The 25,621-nt window shown below is 40.0% G+C and overlaps 2 protein-coding genes across 3 annotated transcripts; both read right to left on the bottom strand.

The window, feature by feature from the left end:
• Positions 1-3,008: 3,008 nt before the first annotated feature.
• LOC143861783 (Calcium-binding EF-hand family protein) lies at positions 3,009-10,388 on the bottom strand. Its single transcript, XM_077372710.1, has 5 exons — positions 10,139-10,388; positions 4,240-4,488; positions 3,733-3,932; positions 3,449-3,623; positions 3,009-3,324 (listed from the first exon to the last, which is right to left on the bottom strand). The coding sequence occupies exons 1-5, from the start codon at positions 10,176-10,178 to the stop codon at positions 3,206-3,208; spliced, it is 783 nt and encodes a 260-aa protein (XP_077228825.1). The 5' UTR covers positions 10,179-10,388; the 3' UTR covers positions 3,009-3,205.
• A 3,333-nt stretch (positions 10,389-13,721) lies between these two features.
• LOC143862501 (uncharacterized) lies at positions 13,722-24,338 on the bottom strand. 2 transcript variants are annotated; one of them, XM_077373557.1, is made up of 10 exons: positions 24,088-24,338; positions 21,403-21,750; positions 20,504-20,576; positions 20,226-20,338; positions 19,916-20,000; positions 19,560-19,632; positions 17,781-17,836; positions 14,957-15,022; positions 14,091-14,156; positions 13,722-13,999 (listed from the first exon to the last, which is right to left on the bottom strand). In XM_077373557.1, the coding sequence occupies exons 1-10, from the start codon at positions 24,249-24,251 to the stop codon at positions 13,919-13,921; spliced, it is 1,125 nt and encodes a 374-aa protein (XP_077229672.1). In that variant the 5' UTR covers positions 24,252-24,338; the 3' UTR covers positions 13,722-13,918. The 2 variants fall into 2 exon arrangements, with proteins under 2 accessions (XP_077229672.1, XP_077229673.1); XM_077373558.1 differs by having other exon boundaries at positions 21,403-21,747; positions 24,088-24,330.
• Positions 24,339-25,621: the final 1,283 nt, after the last annotated feature.

Here is a 25,621-nt window from a genome sequence, read left to right as displayed (position 1 = left end):
CATCTATGGAAACTTCGGTAGAGGCCATATGGCAACTTCGGTAGAGGCCATAGGGAGCTATTATGGCATCCCCCTGCACGCTTAAGCTGTCTCAACGGTGGAGGCTATAAGGAGCATCTTTGGTAGGGTTGTAGAAACTAAGATGGAAGGCAATCATCGGAATTGTATGAGTTATGTCTCGGCCAAAATCCTAGCCTCCATTTGGCACTTCCCTAGATCCTATTTTAAAATCAGAATTCTCGACCATTCCTACACTATTGGGGTTGAGCTTCGGGGGGATCCTGGTCCCTCTACCTCCCAGGGCATCCTAGGATCGGGTTTTCAATTGTCAGTGGATCAATCTCCGGCGATTCAGGGGTGTTTTCTTTAAAAGCCTCCTGGATCCTGTTTGGAATTCAAATTTCAAATCTAACCAATCGAAGGTTTTGCCGCCCAAGGAAGTGCCCTTGGCTTCGCTCGAAAGAGGTGCGGTGGGACCGGAAAAGAGTATTCAATCAAGTTTACCGTTGATGTGTCCCGAACATGGTTTTAAATTTCGACCGAAATCCGAAATCCGAAATTTCGGATTTTGGTGGAGACCGAAACTGAAATTTCCCGAAATTCCGAACTACGGCTTTACCAAATTTCGTCCGAAATTTTGGAATTTCGGTCCGAAATTTCTAAATTTTGGGAATTTCGGTCCGAAATTTCGAGAAATTGAAATCTTTTTTTCTTTTTTAAATGTTAGAAAATTTCGGTCCGAAAATTTTCAAAATCAATTAAATATTCTTTTTAAATTATTACCAAATTTCGACCAAATTTTCGGAATTTTGGGAAGTCTGAAACCAGTACCGAAATCAAAATTTTAAACCATGGTCCTGAGTCCCCTAAGCCATAATGCCCTGCCCCTATGGGGAAAAGTGTATGCCTAGGTGTACCTTCCAAGAATATCAAGTCGGTTGGCCTATACCCAAGAGCTAGGAAAAGCTTTGATTACAGAGCCCTTGGCGGCTATTATGATGGTTCAAAACCCTGGGCCAAGGGGCCGAGACCTCAAGGAAAGCCTCTCTTGAATATTTTGGAGAAAATTTTGGTTACAAATATAGGGTCAAAAAAGATAAAAAGCAGATTGGTGAACCTCCTAAAGTTCATTTCTATTAGGATAGGACCCATTCATGGTTAATTCAAAAGTTTTGGCCCATGACGGTTGTAGGTCTTGGTTTTTGGGCTGGGGGGCACCTTCTAGTGATTATAGCGGGTGCACGCTTCCCCTTATTTCTTCTCAGTTGGTGGGAAGTCGGTCTTCACCTCGCGTCTTTTCAGTACTCTCCTTTCTAGTGCTTCCTTCTAGGAGCGGATTTTTCAAGGCCCTTGAATTGGTATTAAAAGGTACCCTTAATCTAATTTTGTGAAGAACCTCTTAAGTCTTAAGAATTCAGGGCTCTTTTTGGATCTACCTTTAACAATGAAGGTATGGAAAACCCTGGTGATCCAGGAGAATCTTCTTCTGGCTCTGGAAGAAGTCGCAGACAGCTTTTCATTTTTTCCTGCGTTCTGGAAACAAGTCAGGCGTTCACTGTGTTTAGACACTATGGGTTTATACCAATCAAAGACAACCTTTCACTGTTGTATAAACATACCCTTAAGCCACTTCCGATGGAGGAAAGGGATGAGAGTAGGCAAAAATGGGAGGTGTCTAAGGCGGTGGGTTCCCGGCTGGTGGAAGAAAGGCTTTCGAGTAGGAGATGACAGGGATTCCTGGATAGGATCTCGGAGGACTTCCTTATCCTGCCGGAGATCCATATCCAGTATATCATGGAGGTGGAAAGTGTTCGGTCTTTAGGATGCAGTTTTACCAGCACAAATGCACCAAAAAAATTTTAAAAAAGGGGGTGCTCGGTTTTGGCGACTTGTCCAACAGTGCAAACTGAATGACTATGTAAATGGTGATTACAAGTATGCTTTGATGAATGCCTTGCCTCTTCTCTGTTCTGCAAAGAGGGGAACGGGACCTCAAGAAATAAAGGGCTTTGGTGAGGTTTCTAAAGGCCTTTGAAGGGACTGCCATTAGGAGCTCTCGGCAGTGGTAGTAGCCGAAGATTTCGAAAGGAAAGTGAAATAGTTATTCAGCATGGTGGCAGAGTATGGGAGAGTGGACCTCGCTATAGTGGTTGACCCAGAAGATCACTTATTTTGGTGTTTACTGGCCTACGAGTATGTTCCTGGCCACCCTTAATTGATCCTATGAAATGCAAGTAGGGACCCCTGGTCCCCAATGTAATCTCCATAGTATCAATGAAATTGTCAATTTTCAAAAAACAAAAAAATTTTATGGCAACTTCGATTATGTCATATTAATGTAGGCAAGATCATACAATTGAGGATGGTCCATTAGATTCATTCAAGTGGAACATTACCCTGTATGCGGGTCATATATATGAGGTAAAATGACAAAGTTGCCCTTTTACGGGCAGGAGTGCAAGGGTCTTAGATCTATTGGATTTAATTCCCACTACTAATTCGACGAGAAGTTTGTCTACTTCATCACATTTACTAATGATCATTCCACGTATGAATATCTATACGAGATCTGACATAAGTAAGAATAAGTAAAAAAAATAAAAAATGAAGTACAGAAATAGACTGGTAAAAAGATTAAGGGGCCGTTTGGATACGCAGATTTTAGAATCTTGGATTTCCTCGAAATCGTAGGTGGGAGAGAAGAGAAGGAGACGGTCCATTTCGCTTCTCTTTGGAATCTTAAGAAATCCAGGCTTTAGAAATCTCTCCCACATCCTGAGATTTCTAAAACCTGGAAATATGGTATGATCTCCTACTCTCTTGCTGACGGAAAGAAGGACATGAAATAAGAAAACGATGGCTGGTCTCCTTCTCTTGTCTCCCACCTACGATTTTGAGGAGAACCAAGATTCTAAAATCCGCGTATCCAAACGGCCCCTAAGGCTCTCTGCTCAACATTGGTAAGAACCCTCCATTTTGGATGTAAGTAAAAGCTTAACATTTCAACATATCTCCGGATCAGTTGACCAAATCCCCCATAGCAAGGTGTCTACATGCCAATTCAACTAAATAAAATATGAAGTACAGCTAACATTGGACCAGGATTTTTCTTTGTGACCAATCCAAAAAATGTCAGGATATGTAGATAAAACATGCCAATGTCAAATATTTTTATCACCTGAGTATTTCTTTATCAATGTGACATTCACTTGTCCAGTATTGAGATTTCTCTTACATCATCCGGTTCAAACCCGACCCAATTTATAAAGGTGAAGAGGAATTCCTTGAAACTGATCTTCCCACTCTTGCTCCAATCCATTTCTCCTGCATTTATTTGAACAGAACAAGACTGTTAACGTAATAGCCACTACAACCATGAACACAAAAACACACAAACAAGAGAGAGAGAGAGAGAGAGAGAGAGAGAGAGAGAGAGAGAGAGAGAGACTGAATCTTGATGTGGTGATGTGCCCAGGGGACTTCTCCCCAGGGGAAGCCTCGTTTAGAGCCCGGACCACGTCTTTCTTATTCAGTTTACCATCACTGTTATTGTCTAGAAATAAGAATGCTTCAACTATAGTATCAAAGGTGGCCTCAACCTGTGGCGATCCCATCCTTGAAATCTGAAACAGTTCAAAGTTGTCAGAGGAATCCAGCACATAGCTCAGCTGCAAATGATTTACTCAAGGCAATGATTTCAGGGAGATATAGTAAAAATATTAGGGATACAACATTAGAAGTGGAGGTAGGCTTCATCAGAAGATAAATAAGGCAGAGGAGAACGATGAACTCATTGAATTGAATCCCTTCATTTCCATCCACGTCACAGGAATCATATAGATCAGCTATTTCCTTCTCTGTGAGGTGGACTTGAAGTTTCTGTAAGCATTTCTTCAGTTCTTCTCGGTCTATAGTTTCATTTGAGTCCTCATCTGTAAAGAACTTCGGTAAATGAATTGACATAAGGAGGAACTAATAGAATGTTTCTGAAACTGTACAGCATTATGTCTGATACTAAGGCCTGTTTGTTTTGGATTTTCAGAACCGATTGTGAGTCCAAAACTGATTATTGTACTCAAAATGACGTTTAGTTTTGAGTTCAATAATCAGTTTTGGGCTTACAATCAGGTTCTCAAAAATCCAAAACAAACAGGGCCTAAATTAGGAAGCATTTTTTTCACCATTGTGTGGAAATGAGATTAAAAATGGAATACAACCTCCCAAAAATACCAAACTTACCATATTGCTCGAACACACTCTTGATGTTCCTCAGCCCTTCTCTGAATTGTGGGAACTTCATAATTATGCTGTTAATTGATTTGAAGGTATGTTGTCCTGATGCAGCTCTCTGTTTAATGGCTTCCACAAATCTCCTATCAAGCTTTGGATCCAGTCTCCTATACTTGTTTGGTGAATTGCAAGAAGACAGGATTCCTCCCATTTTGCCAGCGAAGAATGACTTTAATGCAGGATATAGGTGAGATGTACCTGAAGGAAGAAAAAAAATGAAAGCAGATTATGGAAATTTGAGAGGACCTTAGTCAAACTTAGTCATATAAATTTCTATGGAAATTTGGATGGATAAAATCTGATCCAATAACAGTTACATAGTTAACATTACATAGTTCTTTTATTACCTTATTGCGGAGCAAAACTAAAACCACGTATATCAATGGATTAAGTTACCAGGCAAAAATCAAAGCATTCATGGATCCAAACATTGGTGCATATTTGTTCATTAAAAGCAGGCGCTTTTGAGTACTACAAAGCAAAAGCTAGCAAACTAGGCAAATAGAGAATACTTGTTTTGTATTCTATAACAACAAGTAGGATGATAATGAAAGCATCAACTACCAGCAGATATCCCTCGAAATGTACCTCCAAAATTTCCACGCTTATCCCCGTCTACAACAAGCACCCAAAACACCCTCTGAGCTATCTTTAAGACACTAGAAATCTATCCTAGATTTTTTGTGTTTGCTTTGAGATACAGATCAAGAATTCTAAGGAAAGGCAACAGAAATTTACCTATCTAGAGGTTAACATACTGTTCAGAAAATATTACTTAGATAGCAAGATCCCAGACAAAAAATATGTTGGCATCATCTTTTACATTTGGGAAGAATTTGGAAGAACCATGTATCGATGAGTGTTGTTTTTTTTTTTTTTTTTTTTTTGATGATGATGACACTTGCAGTTAGTTTTTAAGGGCATGTTTTTAACTCTAGATTTTTCTTCCCATTCAAAAAAATCTGGCTTGAAGGAGATCATTAGATCTAGATTACTCCAACATGGATCCACGAATTAGATCCTGCTCAATAGGATCGAACCATTGTTAGAGATATCTATGAAGTAAATTCATATTGTATGGATGAAGATTGAGGGAGATAAAATGTCCCTTACCTCTTACATAGTGTCATCATCCTTAAAAAAGGTGATTGTGGATGTTAGTTGTTGAGTTCCTCTAGTTTTTTGGAATATTAAAGCTGGTTATGTTCAATTTTCCTTGCTTTGTGACAGGGTTAACAAAGGTTGCAACATGGATTGGGTAAAACCCGACCCAAAAATTACCTGGGTTGGGTTTAGAAATCATGGGTCTTAGGTTGGGTGACCCAATCTCAAGTCGGGTCAAGATTAAAGAAAAAAACCCGAAACCTAAAATCCAACCGGACTCTTATAGGTGTACTTTGACTTTCTTAAATATCTCCCAAATGGCATAACAAATTGTTTTCTAGTATACTAATATAAGTTTTTTCATTGAGAAGATCATATTTGTGATTTGAAAAAGTAATTTCCTTCCTAAATTTATACACTTACTCAACTCAACTCAACTCAACTCAACAAAGCCTTTGTCCCAAACTAGTTGGGGTCGGCTAAATGAATCCTTTAGAAAAAATTCATGAAGAAGGTGAAGATTTATACACTTGATAACTTAAATTTAAATATTTTTGAAGTGAAGATTTGATGTTTCTACGATCTTTGAAATTAGTCACTATCCTAAGCTAAACATTAAAAAAACGACTCGGGCCATCCCGAGAAACTATCTCAGGCAGGGTTGTGTTCATGAATCTCGGGTTTTTCCGCAAAAAAAAAAAACTCAACCTGACTCGACTCGAGATAATTTCTCGAGTAGGGTAAGGTTTTGGAAAACCCAACCTTCCCAACCCGAGTTGCAGCCCTAGTTACAACTTGGATCCGGTGGCTCGGGTTTTCTAGGACCCTACCCTGCCTACTAACTATCTTGGGTTAATGTCAGATCGAGTTTTTTTTTTGGTAAAACCCAATATTCATAAAACCGACCCTACTCGATATAGTGGCTGGGTTTTTGTAGGGTTTTTTTGCAAGACAAGTGTTACTCAAAAAAAATTAGGCATTGTTTTACCATTCCTATCGATTTCAACAACAATATTTCAGTCTTAGCTCAGGAGGTCGTCGTAGGTAAAATTTTCCTTTCAACTACAACATCTCTGAAGCCATGGAATTTGGTTGAGTTCCACATGCTTCTTCATATATATATATATATATATATAGGATGATCCTATAGGGCTGATTTTTGGAACACACCCTATGCATGGAAGGGCCTTCCAAATGAATGCTTTGGATCCCCACAAAAATGTGGCCCCCACTATGGTTTGTGCAGCTGCACATACTTCATTTCCCCATATATATATATATATATATATATATATATATATATATATATATATATTGAAAATGGTAGCATGCTTCTTTATATTATATCGATCCATTGCTCATCCTTCCATCCACATCCACAATATTTCAACTCTTACCTTGTTTCAAGCTTCCCAAACAAATTATGTTTCCACTTAGAAATGCCAGTCTGAAAGGGTCATCGTCAATGCTTGCTTAAAACCACATGGCTCTTTTTTGGTATTGCTTTTGCAATAATAAGTTATTCTTGAAATCCCTCAAAATCAGGAAACAAAATCCCGGATCACTAACCAGTGGTTGCTAAAAATCCAGAAACGAATAGGTTCTAGACCGGAAAAATAGAAGCTCTATACCGGAAAAATGGCCATACATTTAGAAAATTTTCGGTAGTTATGGGGAGATGGTCGGAGGATTGGCAGTGTCCCTAATGCCATTATCAGAACTTCGGTTGGCGGAAAAGATGTAGAACCTGTAAGCAAGATAAAGAGAAATTGGCTTTGCTACCGGGGGGGAGACGGACCTAAAGGGAATCTAAATCAGAGATAGGTTCTACGATGGAAACTGGTTATGCTCCGGGATAATTGCCGTTGGTGTCGCCCGGATCAGGAACTCTTCTAATTGGGTACCCCGTTCTCGTCCTTTACCTCGATTGGAGATTGATTACGGTGAGAGCAATCGTTGGCCTGATACTGGTAAAATTATCTCAGATGAGACTGGAGGTATCCCGATCTTGACCATCTCGGGTAGGGAGGTGGAAGTCCGAATGAATTCTCCAAAAGCTTGTCTGATAGGGAAAAAGAAAGACCACAAAGGATCTTTAGAGGACCTCTGGTTTTGGGCACAAAAGTTTTGGGATATTCCATCACTACAATGCCCCTGTATCTTGGCGGAGGACGATTTCCTACATATGTTTGAATCAGAACTGCGGGCCTCTCTGGTCCTTTCCAAGGGCCCAGAAACTCTGGGGAATCATTTGATCTCCCTCTCTCCGTGGAATAAGGAATTTATTCAAGGAGAGGACGTAAGAACCATTGTGGGTCAACTTCTATGGTTACCGTTACACGTTTGGGCTACTTCTACAGTGGAGGCTATAGGGAATCTTTTTGGTAAGGTCCTGGAAACAAAGATGGAAGGCAGTCATCATCACTGTATGAGTTTTGTTTCTGCCAAAATTGTAGCCCCCCGATGGAAATTTTTAGGACCATCTGTTAGAATCAGGGTTCTAGATCACATCTATTACATCGGGATTGAAATTCCGGAAAAATTAGACGGCTATTCTTTGACTAAATCCCTTCAGATCTTGTTGGCTTGGATATTCCGACATTGTCACTGGCAGAAGGCCATTTGAACCCTCCGGGATTGCTTTCCGGCGAACTTCCTGCCCCCCTTCTGAATTCAAATTTCGAATTGGACCAGGGCGTGCTGCCCAAGGTCGAATCTGACAAAGGTCTTGGGATTGTTGTGCCTGAAAGCAAGAGCCTTAGTCTTTCCTGCTTTTCTCTAGTTGAGTCTGAGTCAACTGACCCTCCTGCCCCTCGGCGGAAAGTTTCGCGGCTGGATCTATCTACCAAGTTGAGCAAAAAAGGTGGTTACCAAGTAAAAGCAAGGAATATTCCCTCTAACGTGATCAATCCTGGTATAAATCTCAAGGAAAAGATGGCAAGATCAAAAGAGAAATTTTGTTCAACCTATCTGGAGAAATCTGTGGGAGCAATAAGGGTACAAAGCAGTAGTCGGCTCCCAAAACCTATTAAACTGCCCAGGGTTGGGTTCGCCTTCGGCTAATTCTTAACTCTCCCAGCCTCTAGCAGATTCTGGTTGATTGGATCGGGGGGCCCACCCTCTAGTATCTTCTGCTATTGCGAGGCCTTCAGGTTAAATCATGTCACACAAGCTTCCTTAAATTTATTATTTATTGGTTAATGGGGAGTGGGCTATAAATTTCCCCTGTTAGGAGCACGCTATCCTAAGCGACGTGTCTCAATGATCCGTGGACACTTCTCTTTATTCTTAGTGATTTGTCCTTACTATATAGGGGTGGGATTTTGTAATATCTGGGGATTGAAATTCTAGGGCATCCGGAGTATAGGGTTTTGAAGAAGAGTAAGAAGTGCAAAAGAAAGCCTTTGTTCTTAACCTCAATCAACCTGACATGGATAACGAATCTTCTTCGTGCTCTGGAGGTAGGAATAGGAGATTATTCATGGAGATTATGGTCCCAGAAAATATCCTCAAGAGAATGAAGTCGGTGACCTACAACGAAGAGAGGGCCTCTATTAATGATCCATCCCACAAAGAGTTGTCGGGAGATCTTCTCTGAAAGCAGTGGAAATTATTTAAAATAGAGGCTGAAGATCGACCCTTCACCATGTACAGACTCTGTGGGATGGACTTTGTCAAGGATACCCACTCGCAGTTGTACAAACACCATTTCTTCCAACTGGTGTTAAGCGAGGAAAGGGCTGCGAGACGGTTGAATTGGGAAGCCAACAAGGTCGTAGGTATCCGGCTGGTGGAGGAAAGGATTGCCAGCAGAAAAAACCCTGTATTCTTGAATCGGCTGCCGGAGCACCTTCTAATTGACATGCCAGATTTTCAAATCAAGCACATCATGGAGGAATTGGAGAAGTGCTCGGCATAAGAGAGCCGGCTGAAGATTTAATAGGGCTTTTTGAAGGGACTAACGAGGATGTAGAAAGAATCGTTTGGAATTTTGAAAAGAAAATTGTTCATGATAATGGGACGGCGAAGGGAAGAAAAGATACAAGACTGTTTTTGCTTTGTTTTAAGGTTTTACTATGGTTGGTTATGCCCAATCCAGCTCTCATTGATATTTTGTAATGCAGGGGGGCTACTGGTCCCTAATGCTATTCTAATATCAATGAAATATGTCATCTTTCAAAAAAAATAGTAAGTTATTCTTGCTAAACAAACATAGTTAGTTAAACAGGAATAACATACAGTGTTTTCAAACAGCCAGTATCAGGCTATCAGCAAACTCAGAAGACCAACGAGTATAATCAAATAGTTTCACTATGAATGTGTTGTAAATCATCATATGTTCAGCAAGTCACTCGAGACATCCAACACAAGATTGCAGGTTGAATAAAAGACAGGGTGGATAATGCTTTTCAAGTGAGATTGGTGAACCAGATTCTTTAAATTTTTTAAAAAAAATACAGAGAATGAGCCTATTAGGTTGTAAAACCCTGTGCATCATTTTGGGTGCCAATTTGTGCAGTCTAAAAAAAAAAAAAAAAAAAAAAACAATTGCCATTTTGGGTGTAATTTTTCGGGGTTCCAGTTTACACACAAGTTGCACCCAAATGCTATTTTTAATCAGATTGGTTGCAGAACTAAAAGGACCCAAATACACTAGATTATATACCTCAGCCTAAAACAAGAAAGAAATGCAGAGATTATAACGCCAAGAAAGAAATGCAATGGCGAAGAAGTAGAAACTCACAAGGTGTTTCTTTCATTGGCGGTGTTGGGGTTGATTCCATTGACGCAGAGAACAAACCTCCCTTTTAATCAAGTAAAATAGTGGGGTTTTTTTCCTTGGCGTGGAGAAAAGAATAAAGAAGGTGGAACAACGCACCAAACCAAATAGTGAGGTTTCATGGGATGAGTGACACGCTCCACGCACTAAAAGGGAGGTAAGGTATTATACTACGCACAATGGAATCGAGAGTCCTAGAATCAGGGAAAGAAGAAAAGAATAACGAGAGAGGGTTTAAATCCTATAAGAAAAGACAAGACAAGTTGTATTTTGATGAGGGCACTCCTCAGTTTATTAAAGTACAATATGGCCCGCCCCATAGGATGATCCAAACCGTCCATTAGATGGACCAACACCTAAATAGATTGTGCCCCAAAAATCATTTCCATAGGTTAATCCTAACCCTTTGATCTATCTATAGAGGGTTAGGATCAACGGTCTAACATTCAGATTGGAGGGTTAGGATCAACCAATGGAAATGATTTTTGGGGCACAAGCCGCACAACCTATTTAGGTTGTGACCCATCTAATGGACGGTTTGGATCATCCTCTAGTGGGGGCCATACCTTACTTTTAATAAAGTGAGGAGTGCCCTCATCAAAATACAGTAATGCTGATAACATTTCCCTTGTTTTATTGAGGTGATCATATTTGTGATGTGTAAAAATAGTTTCCTTTTAGATTTATACACTTGATGGACATAAATTTAGAGATTTTTGGTATTAATATTTGTAGTTTTTTACGATCTTTGAAATTAGTCACTATCCTACTCTAAACAATAAAAACCCGGCCTGACAAGAATACTATCTCGGTTAAGGTCAGATTTATGGATCTCGGGTTTTCCCATAAATAATTAGACCCGACCCGAGATAATTTCTCGGGTAGCGTAGGATTTCGGAAAATCTCGGGTAGGGTTGGGTTAATGAATCTCGGGTTTTCCCATAAAAATTAGACCCGACCCGAAAAACTATCTCGGGTAGGGTTGGGTTAATGAATCTCAGGTTTTCCCATAAAAATTAGACCCGACCCGAAAAACTATCTCGGGTAGGTTGGGTTTATGAATCTCAGATTTTCACATAAAAGATTAGACCAGACCCAATCCAACTCGACCCAAGATAATTTCTCGGACAAGGTAGGGTTCCGGAAAACTATCTCGCGTAGGTTGGGTTTATGAATCTCGGATTTTCCCGTAAAAGATTAGACCCGACCCGAGATAATTTCTCAGGTAGGGTAGTGTTCCGGAAAACCTGACCTAGAAAACTATCTCGGGTAGGGTTGGGTTTATGAATCTCGGGTATCATAGGGTTCCGGAACAAACGACCCGCCCAATCCAAGTTGCAAACTTGCAACCCTAATTAGTAGCCTTTAATTATCTTATATATTTAGAAGGAATCTGTTGAAAAATGAGCCTATGTGGCTGCTCTCTCGTGCAGCAGCCGACCACAAAAGGCCCTATGCGATCCCTGGCAAATCCCTATGTAGAATGTCAAGCTCCAATCAAAATTGTTTCACATACATTAATCTAGGAATGAGAGACTGAAGGGCTCCCTTGCAAAAACCAGTTAAGAGTGCGCCCCTGTAGAAATGGCATTGATAAATATAAAATTAGATGTTCAATTGGATGAATCTGTCAAATCTAAGTTCAACCAATGTAGCAAAAGGATGGTCCATCACCTATTTCTCATTCTCGCTCGGGATAGAAAAGTACTCACTGGTATCTAACCCTCCTTTCCTAAGGGGAAGGTAGACGCAAGTATGTGACAAGAGTCCCTCTCCACTTGGAAAGGTACCCAAAAAGTGCTCATAGAACCAGCAGGAGAGTTGGATACATTAGATTCAGATGGAAATGGCATTGATAAATATAAAATTAAATGGACACTAAATGCAATTTCTTGAGATTGACCAGTAGGGGCGCCCTTGTAATTGGTTTTTTGCAAGGGGCACTCTTTAGTCTTTCATTCCTCATTAATCTAATCTAACAATATAGTTAATTTAGAGTAGAAAAGAGATTAAGAAGTTAACATGGATCAGCTACAGCATATGATCAATATGGGGTGAATCTTCTACTGCCTCTCTAGATGATCAGAGTTCTAGTAGGATAGATCTCCTTGTGGTCAGATAGATGGCAATAGGGATCAAACTTTTATTTATAGAGAACCAACTGTTAATGTTCTGATCAGTTTAGTTGATTATCAATTTAATTATACTAATCCTATGTTGCTAATTTATGACTGCACTAAAACATCCATGTCTAGCTAGGATAGTTATATGCACTGGGTAAATACAGTAATTCCACATACAATCTCACTCCCATTCGTTGGTCAATGACCATGTCAAGGGGGAAATCACTAACCCCTCAAAAAATTCTGAGAGTTAGACTGTGTCACGGGATAGATCTCCTCGTGTCCAGTTAGATGGCAAGGGGGGAAATCATTAGCCCCTCTAATACAGTGGCGATAGTTTATATGTTTTAACATGTTTTGAAAAGAAAAATGCATTTAAAAACCACTCCTAATAACATATTATTAATCATTGTATAACATATGTTTTAGTAGAAGAAGATTCTCCTAATAAAGAGACTAATATACCAGTGGTCTCCAAAAATATAACTTCAGTAGACCTCCTAAGCTTGCAAGACCACTGAATGGTGTGAATTTGAGAATTTTTTATAAATAGAAGTATAATAAAAAGAGAAAACATTTCCTACACACTTGTGTAGGTACGCACTAGTTTAAAATACAGTGGGGGCCCACATTGTTTGGGTGATCCAAACCATTCATTTGAATGGTCCTCACATAGATAGGGTGTCCACAAAAAATCAGATACATAGGATCATCCCAACAATTCAAACTATGGAGGCAAAAAATGGACTAATTTGTGAAGGTTTATACACGTCCATTTTACCTCCACAAATCGTAGGGTTGGGATGATCCTATGGATCTGATTTTTTGTGAACACCCTATCTCTGTGAGGACCATTCAAATGAATGGTTTGGATCACCCAAACAATGTGGGCCCCCAATGTATTTTAAGCTAGTGTGTAGGTAACTTACCTACACAAGTGTGTAGGAAATGTTTTCTCTAATAAAAATGAGATTGTTTCAAATAACCCATAAAAAAAAATTGTTTCAAATAATGATTGAAATGGTTTTATAAAAATTGGAGGAATGATAGATGCAAGGGCCCTCTTTATGCAAGGGCCAAAGAAGGGTTCTTCAATAGATCCACATCATTTCTAAAGTCGGTTGAGAAACTGAATTCGGTTGAACTTAATGACGAGGATCTATTCAAGGGCCCTTCTTTAGCCCTTGCATAAAGAGGATAAAGATGGCCCTTGCGTCTATCATTCCTCTTATAAATGATATACTTAATGTCTTCCAAAGATGCCTTAATGTCCCATTTGCAAATATGATAAACTTAAAACAATCCTGTTTTGCCACTAAGCAGCAATTTTAGTAGCCTCCTAAGAAGCCATAATGATAACAATTTGCAACCTCCAGGTCAATCAAAAGTCATGATTTTTTTACCTGTCCTGTTGTAAGGTCACCTTCCCTCAAAAATTGGTTTAGTTCTTCAATAAATAATCATATATCATGCAATAAATAATAAGAAATAAAATAAATAAGGGGAATGGCGCTGTGGCACATTCTAGGAACCACTGACTGCATGCTCTTACAAAAAAATGGCTTTACTTTGCTCTAGGATTCAAAAGAACTCGCGTTGGTTAGCAAACTATGAGCACAAATTAAGTGGAGTAACGTTGGCGCAGGAAAAGGAACAATGCTGTTGAAGCTGCAAACAGATATGGAAAAACAGTCCATATGCCCTGCATATATGTGCGAGTTATTAGTTCTTAATTCTAATATGATATGAATCAAACATAATGCAGAATTTTTTGAAAAGGGTATTTATTGTACCACGGCTGTCGCAACACTAGCAATGGCCACCACAGGGCGCTCTCTCAACAAGAATCCGATCCCCAACTGATATCAAAATAACAGATGATAAAATAGTGTTAGTAACCAAGTTGATAAGGTAGTACCTGATTATTTCAACATGAGAAGAACCTATATCGGCAGAGTTTTCCCAAAGAACTTGAAAGATACATCTGATAGTTACACTGGCACGTGATTTCAGCACGTGTATCACGATAAAATATCAGAACTGAATTATATGTTTCAACGCCATGTTTTGGAACATAGCTTTGGAAGGTTAAACTGTTAAAGCAACAGGGCATTCGGATTCTAGAGAGCTCTCTTATGGATCAAGTGGTAGTGGAGGGAGATTCCCTTAATGTTATGAGATGCCTCAAAGGGGCCCATCCATCTCATTGGAGATTCACTCAGTACTTTGATGAGATTTAGGATTGAGTGGCGGGATCATCCATCTCCTTCTAGTATGTGAGGAGAGCAGCCAATAGCGACGTTGTTAGGTTTGCCAGGGCCGGGGTATCCAAGGAGAGGCTGGTGTTTGATTTTCTACCTCCTTGAGGGTTGTGTAGTAGTGTTTTTTTTTTTTTTTTGCCCTCTGTTCTTCTGTCTGTATTGACCATGTTGGTCGCTTATTTTTCTTCCTCCATGTTGGTTTGCTAGAAAGCAAGGTAAGATGCATAGAGAAAGCATTGGATAATAGTCACTAGATGTCCACTTTCCGTCCGCTGGAATGAGCAGTAGTAGGATCTTGGAAGCTCAGCTCACGTCCGAACAGGTCTTGAGCGCCTCGCAACTGACTTGCTGCAGCGAAAAAATAAGAAAAAAAAGCAAAAAGAAGGGTGACTACTGACCTGAATCGGAAGAGTGAGCAAACCACCGCAACAAACTCCGGCAAAAAAATACTCTGAAGATATCCCCTGCATTACAGATATCACATTAGGACATATTTTAGAAACAAAGATCTAAACAGTAGATGTTTTGTAGGAAGAGTAAATCTTTAGGATCTGCTTACCATAGTTTCTATCTACAAATCATTTTTTTTAATTGGTAATTTCTATCTACAAATCATCATGGCTTCATAGACAAATTCTCAATGGCAGAATGTAAAAGAGAGGCGGACATAATTCTAACAGCGCATTATTGATTTACAAAACAGTGCTAATTCTAACCGTCCATGGCAGGTTAGAGTCCTTCCTAAGCGAAGGAAAAAACCAATAGAGTCACCTTCAATACAAACCCTGATAACCTCCCACACTTGGGAAGACTACTAATTCAATATCACATTTTTTTTTTTGAAAATTGACCAACTAATTCCATATCACAATACACTCACTTCAGCATCAATCACATGGAAGCTACCATATGGACCATTTAGTGTGCACCAGGGGATAATCCTCACCAAAGGAGAATCCCAATTACCTTCGGCCGAAATGGCCATGAAAAAAGTCTTATCAGAAACCTCTCATTGGGTTCTAGGGTCCAAACTCGTTGTTAGTGTTAGTGTATGTATATGCCTATGGGCATATATGTCTTTTGTACATTTCTCATTATATATAAATACATAAGTGAGGGGGAGTCTCCCTAACTCACAATCTCTTTCTCTCATTCTCTTCCTCAACATGGTATTAGAGCCCTAGGGTTTTGAATCCCTAGGGACCCCATTGAAACCCCTCTCCTCTTCTTCTTTTCCTTCACCCAACCCTAACCCTAACCCATCCCCGCCCCACCCTCCTCCTTCTTCTTCTTCTCCTCCTCCACTCCTAACCTAACCCTAACCCAAACCCATACCCGCCCACCCCCGTTTCCCTCCCCGCGCCCTACAGTACCTCACCCCCCCCCCTCTCCATCACCCGCCCACGCCCCTTTTCCCTCCCCGCCCCCCCTTCCAGCACTCCCCGCTTGCTTTGGTATGAAGCAGTGTGCAGTTGATCATTCTATCTTCAGCCGTCAATCTACAGTTGGGTGTGTACTCTTGATAGTCTATGTCGATGACATCATCATCACTAACAGTGATACAGCTGGGATCCAGAAATTAAAGACATTCTTGCAAAATGAGTTCTCTACCAAAGATTTGGGTCGTCTTAGATACTTCTTGGGTATTGAAGTTGCATATTCGACATAGAAATTTCTCTCACAGAGGAAATATGTCTTAGACTTGTTTGAGGAGACAGGTTGTCTTAGAGTGAAACCTGCCTCAGTTCCCATGGACACAAATATGAAGTTACTACCTGAAGAGGGAGACTTGTTAGATGACCCAGGCAAATACAGGAGGCTGGTTGGTAAACTTATCTATCTTACAGTCACATGCCCAAATATCTACTTTGCTGTTAGTGCTGTCAGCCAACATATGAGTTCACCTCGTACTTCACACTGAGCAGCAGTTCTTCAGATTCTTCGGTATTTAAAAAGTGCTCCAGGTAGAGGGTTGCTATTCAAGAAACATGGACATCAGAAGATAGAAGGGTACACAGATGCATATTGGGCAGGATCTCCAGCTGATAGGAGGTCTACCGCAGGATATTGCACATATATGGGAGGTAACCTTGTGTCATGGCGGAGTAAGAAACAGGACGTTATTTCCAAATCTAGTGCAGATGCGGAGTATAGAGCTATGGCACACACAAGTGGAGAGCTCATTTGGTTACTCTCTCTTATCAGAGATCGGTTTCTCCCCATCATCTCCTTCTCAATTATATTGCGACAACAAGGCAGCGATTCACATTGCCACAAATCCAGTCTTTCATGAGAGAACTAAACATATCGAGGTTGATTGCCACTTCATCCGGCACCGAATTCAAAAAGGAGAAATATGCACCGTGTTCACTAGATCAGTGGACCAATTACAGATATGTTTACCGAGCCATTAAACAAAGCTAAACTGAGTGATAATTGTAACAAGCTAGGAATGTTTGACATACATTCCAGCTTGAGGGGGATTGTTAGTGTTAGTGTATGTATATGCCCATAGGCATATACGTCTTTTGTACATTTCTCATTATATATAAATATATAAGTGAGGGGGAGTCTCCCTAACTCACAATCTCTTTCTCTCATTCTCTTCCTCAACACTCGTCTGTGAAGTTCATAATTGGAACACATACACTGACGGAGGACTCTAAACATAGATCAGAGGTTATCTATTTCGCCTTACTTAAGTTTCCTCCTAAAACCAATAACCCCATCCCATCTCTCTTCTCATAACTTCATTTTAAGCTCACCCCTTCACGGTTCAGTAAAGGAGAGAGGTTCAAAACGGTGTGGCAGATCTCATTCTTGAGCACATATCTTGATTAGGGTTTTGAGCCAATAATCAAATGACATTACAAACAAGCTATTTGAAAACCTATGGCAAGAGGTAAACCAAATGTGCATAAGATTTTAAGTACCAATTAATGTATGGGCTAAACTTCTTAAGACAGAACTTACATAATCACAAAAAAAAATCTAAGAAGCTAGAAACCATACACAAAGACAAATGGCATGCTCGCATGGATAACAAGAGGCACTAAAAAGAAAAAAACCAATAAGAAGAGAATCAGAACCGCAACTTAGTGCTTAAAAAATAATTAATAATACTACATAAGAAATTCAAGAAGTAGATGGTATTTATTGTACAAAAAGGGCAATGGTTCAGGGTCAAGTAAACAATAAACAAGACCAGAGAGCATGACTGACCAATGCTCCGGCCAGAAAGGCTGTTGGATTTCGCACTCCAAGGGAAAAACGTTCCACTGCAGTACAAATACAAAAAAACAACTCATATAATTGAATATTCGATAGAGGAATTCTATATATCATCTATACATAAATTTACACGCACGCACACAAGAGAGAGAGAGAGGGGGGGTAGAAAGTGTCCTATTTGCTGTATTAAAATTTTGTCTACACATCTGTAAAGACTATCGGTCGCTCAGAGAAATCATGTTTCGCCTCTGGTTGGCTCAAATTAAACATTGATGAGAGTAGCAAAGTTGAGGGTAAAAGGATGCTTCATACCATAAATCCGGCTTTGGGTAAGTATCTCTAAGATAGAAATACTATTTTGGCACATGCAGTTCGTTATGATGAGAGTGAAGCAATCAAGGTAGAGGTTAAAAGATGTTTGGTTTGGTGTCAGATGCATGGCGTTCTTTGATGGTGTTAAAGTATGGATCGAGGGTTATTCTCTTTCCACTATTTCTCATCTCAAGAGAATATCTAGCCGTCCTTTGGTGCTTTTGAAGATTGTTTGAAGAGATGGATGATCTTTTATCTAGTCTTTCGAAATATTCCTTCAGTCGCATTCATCATGAAGGAGATTCTCAAGTGGAAAGATATGCTAATTTTAGTACGACTTGTACAGAGGCTATTGCTTAGTAACTTGCCTATAATGTAGTTTTAACTTTCTTTTTTTCATCTTTTATTTTTCTTTCTTTGTCTTTCATGGGCCACACCTTCTATTTTGGTTCTTTTTATGAAATTTAGCCTTTCCACAAAAAAATCCATCCTAAGTTGCAGGTGCTTTGGTTTATCATATGTGTAAAGATGTAATGGTTGAGGAACTGCAAGTGTTTGGACTTTGGAAGAAACAGAACTTGGAAACTAGTAAAGATAGCTCAAGGGAAATATGTGATAGTGTGTAAATGGCAATGTTTCAGCTTTCGGTTTCGGTATACATTTCAGTTGTTATGGAAATGGAAAAAAGTCAGTTTCGGATGGAAATTTCAGTAAAAACCTTGTAAAATCATGAAAACGTATGAAAACATATGTAAATGCCGGATATTTAAGTTGAAACCTTGGGAGTTGCTAGAATGAGCACAAATACACACTTAGGTATGGGAGACGTAATTGTATGGTTGTAAAGGATACAATCCCAGCTCCAAACTCAAATGTTTCTAATATTCCTAGGATTGCTCCAATTTGAACTTCTAATGAATGGACTCTAGCAATCTTTGATTTCCGGTTTGAAAGGTGCTCCAGTACAATGTATATGAAGAATAAGAATGATTTAGACAGAAAATATTACGACATCCTCCCTTTCATACTAAATGCTAAGGGGGGTCTGGATGTAGGGAAAATTTATCTTGAAATTTTTTTCACGCAAAATGAGCTTCCCGGCATTTGCTAACTCATTTTCCGTGGAAAATATTTTCAAAAATGAAAATGTTCAATGTTTTCTAGGAAAATTGGAACCCTACTAGGCCCTGGAATTTTTCTATTGAAAAAATTCCACAATTTGTTTTCCCTTCATCCAAATAGCCCGTGTGTAATTACAAATTACAAGTTTACACCAATAACCCAAACGTAAAGGAATAAGAGCAATAGACCAAGAATGTAACAAAAATAACTAAATATACATAGAACTAAAACATCCTACAACAATGAATAACAATATCATCCAACACAAGATTATCTTCTCCATGCTGGCACATGGAAACCTCTTTGCACAGAAATGTTGCAATATATAGAACTCACCAAAGCCAATGAGATTGCCATATTTCTGCACAACTCGAGTAACGCTTGCTGCCTTCTCTTTGCTAATCCCTACCTACAACCGTTATAAGGATGAAATATTTAAGTAAACATACTTAGTGTCTAACATCATATTAGCAGTGCATGAAGCTAATTAATTGCACGAATTAAATCTTTCATTCTTTTGGCTTAATACTTCATGCTGATTGTCCTTTCAAGTTTTAGAATCTTTTTTTATTTTATTTTTTTGAATTTTGATTTCAAGTTTAGAATATTGCATATTCAAAAGAACAAAATACGAAAAAGCAATAATGCAATGTCCTGTACGATGTGTCAGAAGTGAAGGGAAGGTCACTAACCTTAGAACAAACATCTTTAGATGCTTTACTACGCCTAAAAAGCTTCCCAAGATAAAATGGTATCATATCACTGATACAAACTCCCCTGAAGGTAGTTGTTAGAGTGTCAGATTGACAATATAGAAATGAGTGTAATTCATACACCAGGAATATCTCTAAGTTTTGTAGCAAAAAACCAACTTGTATGCCAATAGAAATTTCATATCACCTTACCCAGATATTTCTCTACCTCCTTTCTTTATACTTAACAAAACTGATGACTCAAGATTATCCCTTATAAAACCAAAGGGGAAATGGAGCGTGAACATACCAGTATACCCACAGCACTGTGGATATAATATAGGGAGCATTTTTTGAGAAAGATTCTGCAAATGACGTCCAAGATCCATCCAGAGACAGCATCCGAGCTAAAGATGTTCCAACCTACATCATTTTCTTGGAAATGGCTACCGTCAAGTGCACGACCAACGATATATTCAAAAATTCTTATATAGAAATTAGTTTAACTACTGAACTTGAAAATATATGTAGGGCCCAGTTTGAGTTTGGTTAAACAGAAAAACCAGCACAAAAAAAAATAAAACAGACCCAAATATTTAGTGCTTCTTCACTAATGAAAAGTCCGCATCCAGCAGCCATAAGCAACCAAAAGTAGATCCATCTGCAAGAAATTCTTTTGTAAGAAACTCAGACAGGTATCCATTTCAAAAATTAAATCACGTGAAGCAGTGCAATCAGCAATTGTTTTAAACTTTATTGAAAATGCTAGCAGAAAATTAACACCAACACAACATTCCAAGCTAATAAGTAAATCCACCCCGCAATATGGAAATTACTCAAAAGCAAACAATTAAGCCGGTAGACACCTAAGAGTCGAATGAAACCAACACGTATCACGTAGGTGGGTAGGGTGGTCTGATTGTGAGGCAGATCGTTTTTCATAGCACAAACACCCAAAAAATTTGTATTTCTCTAAAAAGTTAAATTTTAAACAAATAAATGTGTTATGACATTGGAGGCAGAATAAATTCAAACAACAAGGAAAATAAAGAAATCTTATCAGAACTAACCAAACCAAGGGAGAGGGACGTAAACATGGGACTTGTGCTTCTCATATGAGAAAACAGTTCAAAAGTAAAAACATTTCCAAATATAATAATCTGAAACATCCAAAGCGTATATATTTGCCACTCAAACACCAGTATGAGGAAAATAAGCCAAATACGGTTACCATGTTATTATGTTTTAATGGAACATCCACACTGAAAATGGAAAATCATTTGCAATTGCACATGAATGATGTGCATATTTTGTAGTTAAAGAAAATACAATTGATTCTCAAGGATTATTTGCAATCCATTCAAGAAAATCATTCATCAAAGTCTTCACCACTAGTAGTGTTTAGCATTTGATAACACAAGCAGATCTAAAGGATAACTGAAAGGTAAAAAAACATGAACTCTTAAATGTGAATTTCAGGTGCATACCCTGGAGCATATTGGGGCAGTACAACTCTATATCCAAAAATTGTCAAAGTAAAACCAACAGAGGGAACAGCTGGAGCTGAAGCTGATGAACCATCAAATAGAAATGGAACCCCAAAGGATGATCCCAAAGTAGGCCTCTTGAAGCAAATGGATATTATGGTGGCTGCGACAGCTATGCCCAGAGCAATTGCTAATTTTGCCAGGAATGAAATTCCCAAACTACTCTTTTCAAACTCCCAGTCTTCAAGTATCTCATTACCAAGCCCGTCTCCTCCATTCAAAGGAGTATTTGCAGATGGTGAAACATTAGAACTTCTGACATGCTGACAGCGAGAGCTTATTACCCTGCTAATGTCAAGTCAGGGGTCACATTTCTATGCTCCAACATCATATAACACATTCTAAAGGATGAAAACCTACTTTAGAAGGCTAAAGACAGGCATGGATTTAAGATTTTTCGAAAGTTTTTTACATCCTTATAAAAATGTCAAAAGATACAGACAAGAAAATGAGCACGCTAATTAATTGAGCATGCATGTAAATACCAATGCATTCCCCTGTATAGCATCCAGCATTTCCATCCCTAGATCAATGTATAAAACCGTGCCTAACCAAGTGCTGAGTGCTAATCAAAGCTCAAACTTGGACTACTCAGAAGGCACAACTTCTCATGCATGGGAAGTCAAGTGGATAGTTAAAGAATTGTCTCTAAGATGCTAATGCTGAATGCATTGGCATGAAAGCAAACAAAGAGATCAGAATGAGGCCAAGACAAAGTTGGTGATGCAGTGGGTAATGCATATACATATAAAGTTAATAGATAATTATCTATTGAATTCAAATTCTTTGATTATACGGTCCACTCCGAAAACACCTATGTGGATAATTTAGAAAAGTAGCTTCAAGAAAAAAGGCCTTTTGAAGAAAAAAAAAGGTTGGGGGGGGGGGGGGGGGGGGGGCTAAGCGTGCTGTGGTTGTGCAGGTGCGACAGACAGGCAGGTGGGTTTCTGCCAGGATTGGAGGATGAGTTGGATGGACTGTGGCTCCGTGCTGCTGGAGAGCAATGCTCGTCACGTGGGAACCGGTCTCCTTGCTCCATCACTCTCCATTCTGAGATTGTTGCCAAATGGTGAACAAGAATAGTCAGCTGCTCCATTTGCTGCCTCAGACGATCTATCTGTCCATCATCTGAGTTCCGGCTAGCAGCAGGTTGAGGAAGAGGAGGATCCTCTCTTGCTTGCGTGTTTGGCACCGGGCGAGATTTTTGGGTTGGTGGATTACATCTGGTGCTTAAATGGGTGTTTGCAGGCATGGCGCTAAGTTCCCTTTTACCAAGAAGGCCTTGTCAAGCCCCACGATGGGCGCCAATTTGTTGCGGCTCAAATCTGGCTAAACGAACAGACGACTATGATGTTATAGGTCCCGCCCTTTTATCTGGCTTTGATGAAGGGAAGGCTGCCTTGGCCAGGTGACCACCAGGAGTTGGAACTCCGGGAAAACACTCCGACGCTCAAGTCAGTTTAAGGCAAACAGAATGAGAACTTAGCACTGGTGTTTTTGCATTACCTGTGAAATGGAGGGAAGGGTTCCCTTTTATAGGTGGAGGTTCCGTAGTCCTGGCTGCGACGTGACTGCGACGTGGTGCCATGTTATTCGTTGTGGCGTGGTTCCGACACCTGGCGTAGCACGGCCGTTAAAGGATGGAGCCTATTGGAAGCTTTTGGAGGATGTTACGGTTGCCAGGAGTAGCAGGTACAAGGAATGGATGTGATTGGAAGGTTCGAGCGATATCCTTTCCCTGGGTAAGTGTCTAATGTGATGTGTTCCCTATGAGGTGGCGTGCCCCGGCGAGCTGGCAGGTAAGTGGTGTGCAGTACGGTTCTTGGGGGTGGTGTATGCTAGTAGGTTGGCAGGTGATAGTGACCCAGTATGTTCCTTAACGGCTGTGTGTCGGAGGTTGTGCACCCGGTCGCGAGCCAATGGGTACCGACAGAGTAGGTGGTGGAGTCCCGTGGGTCTACTGCCACGTGCCATCGCCTCCTTAGTTGCTCATTTTTACCCCATCATCTCTTAAAACCCTAGAGCTATTAAAAACTAAAAGGATGGAATTTTTCAAGGGCCGTCATCTTGAAACGTTATATTAATTCCAATGAGGAGAAAAACAACTCTTCAAAAGAATGTGTGAGAGTAAGGATCAACCTTACATACAATAACAAAAGGAAACCCTAGTGTCTACTCATTATGGGCTCTTCCTCATCAAGTAAGCCCAAATGCTTATTGGGATTACATTGAGCCGACGCACAATACATGTGGCTAAGGTGTTCCTGGCTCAAAACCGTATTGATCACTAACTGTCTATGACCCGACCTGGAGTGCTCTTCACTTTAATCAAACATCCTCTATAATCCCATTTTTATAAACACCAAAACACGCGCTCTGCAAATATTCATGTGCTATGCAAGTCCACTTTAATTAAAATTCTTACAGATCATTCATGTGGAGAAGATCCAAAATTCCAGATTTGAAATTGTTTAAAACAAAGAAACAAAATATTGAAAAGCAATACAGGACTGAGAAGTGAGACAACTGCATACATTGATAAACATATATGCAAAGAAGATTTTAAGATTTAAACCAATCAAAACAATATATTGAAAGCTCCCATAAGTTAGGAAAAAAAGTTACCAGAAGGTTGTGGGATTGAAGAAATGGGGAAGAGATCCCAATAACCTGCGCTTTGAATCCACCACCGGGTTAGAGAGAATATAAGGCTTTGGAGAGGGATTTTTTTTAAATGATGGTAAGGGGGTTCGGAAAGAGGCGTGTGTTAAAGGAGACGCTAAAGCCATTGGTGCTACAGAGAGGTCAAACTGTCAAGCAACGATTCTAAATTTTATGTCTAATTACAGCCATATGTGGTACCTAGTGAAGTAGGAGAATAAGTATATTCTTCTACTCAAGTGTCCACATATTCTTGTCAAGGCAGCCCATTTTCTCTACCCGATTTTGGCTCGGGTTGGGTTGGCATTATCTAGGGTTGGGTTGGGTTAGGGTTGGGAAAAGCCAACCTGATTAAATTTCAGGTTGGATTAGGGTTGAGGCCTTGGCAACCCAACCTGAACCAGAACCCGACCTCTGTCCTCTAATTTTCTCATGATTTTCTTAGGATTATACTTTTTTCCTGTATTTTTCTATTTGCCCTACATGAACTCGAACCCAACCTCACCCGATTTGGAGGCGGGTTGGGTTAGGGTTGACCATCCTTAACCCGAGGGTTGGGTCAGGTTAGGGTTGAGGACTTGAGGGAATGTTGTCTCAGGTTGAGTTAGGGTTGGCCTCAAACCTACCCAAGTTGCACCCCTAATTAATACCTTCACTGTTTGGATAACCTCAAAATGGGCTCCGCTCTTTGCTATTGGTTTAAATTGTGGAAATTGTGGGTCCTATCACAGAACAAGTGGTGGGCCCATATCATGTATGGTGGATCCAGTTAGGGATCTGCTAGGGACTAGGGGTGCAACTCGGGCGGGTTGGGTTTGGGATGAAGCCAACCCAAACCCGACCCGAGCAACTATTTACTCAACCCGAATCCAACCCGAGTTCCAACCCAACGAGGTTCAACCCGACCCGACCCTAGCAGCCCTTTTTGCCAATCCGGATCCGACCCAACACGAGATTTTAAGCTTAAAAACTAAAAAAATTATTAAAAATTTCCGGTTGAACTCAGGTCAGGTTGCCCAAGTCCTCAACCCGAACCCGACCCGAACTCAACCCGGGTTGAGAAAACCCAACTGGAACCCGACTTGAACTCAACCCAACCCAAGTTTTTTCCGGGTTGAACCCGCGGGGTTCGGTTTGAGCCCGCCCAAGTTGCACCCCTACTAAGGACCATGGCAGAAGGCATTTCACGAATGGGCTGTTGCATGTGAGAGCAGCCACACAGGCTCCGATCAAATGAATAAGACAAAATCGGAGCCGGTGTGGCTGCTCTCTCATGCAACAGCTCATCCGTGAAATTCCTTTGCGATGGTCCCTAGCAAAAGATCATGAAAGACAATTTCGAAGCAGCTTGTCAATGAACAAGAGGTAAAAGCATCAAGTTATAGAGACATGTGAGCTAATTCACTAAGGATGCAAGCATCATTGGGGGAATAATCTCTAAGATTCTTTTAGAATCATCATTGTATCGATTTCTCACTATGTGACTTGTAAATTAAAT

This window comes from Tasmannia lanceolata, unplaced genomic scaffold, assembly GCF_043159265.1.
Source record: "Tasmannia lanceolata isolate RefF3 unplaced genomic scaffold, GAP_Taslan_0.1 ptg000037l, whole genome shotgun sequence".
Taxonomy (NCBI): domain Eukaryota; kingdom Viridiplantae; phylum Streptophyta; class Magnoliopsida; order Canellales; family Winteraceae; genus Tasmannia; species Tasmannia lanceolata.
Note: the sequence above shows the minus strand (reverse complement) of the source record. Positions and strands in the feature narration are given on the sequence as shown.

Bases quoted from the DNA above. Each gene is read 5' to 3' on its own strand.
- LOC143861783 (XM_077372710.1), bottom strand. From the start codon at position 10,178: ATGGAATCAACCCCAACACCGCCAATGAAAGAAACACCTT. The intron at 3,624-3,732 runs GTTGTATCCCTA...GAACTGTTTCAG, and splicing joins AGCCTACCTCCACTTCTAAT to ATTTCAAGGATGGGATCGCC. The intron at 3,325-3,448 runs GTCTCTCTCTCT...AAATAAATGCAG, and splicing joins CATCACCACATCAAGATTCA to GAGAAATGGATTGGAGCAAG.
- LOC143862501 (XM_077373557.1), bottom strand. From the start codon at position 24,251: ATGGCTTTAGCGTCTCCTTTAACACACGCCTCTTTCCGAACCCCCTTA. The intron at 21,751-24,087 runs GTAACTTTTTTT...ACTTGACATTAG, and splicing joins TTCAATCCCACAACCTTCTG to CAGGGTAATAAGCTCTCGCT. The intron at 20,001-20,225 runs GTATGTTCACGC...AACTACCTTCAG, and splicing joins ACAGTGCTGTGGGTATACTG to GGGAGTTTGTATCAGTGATA.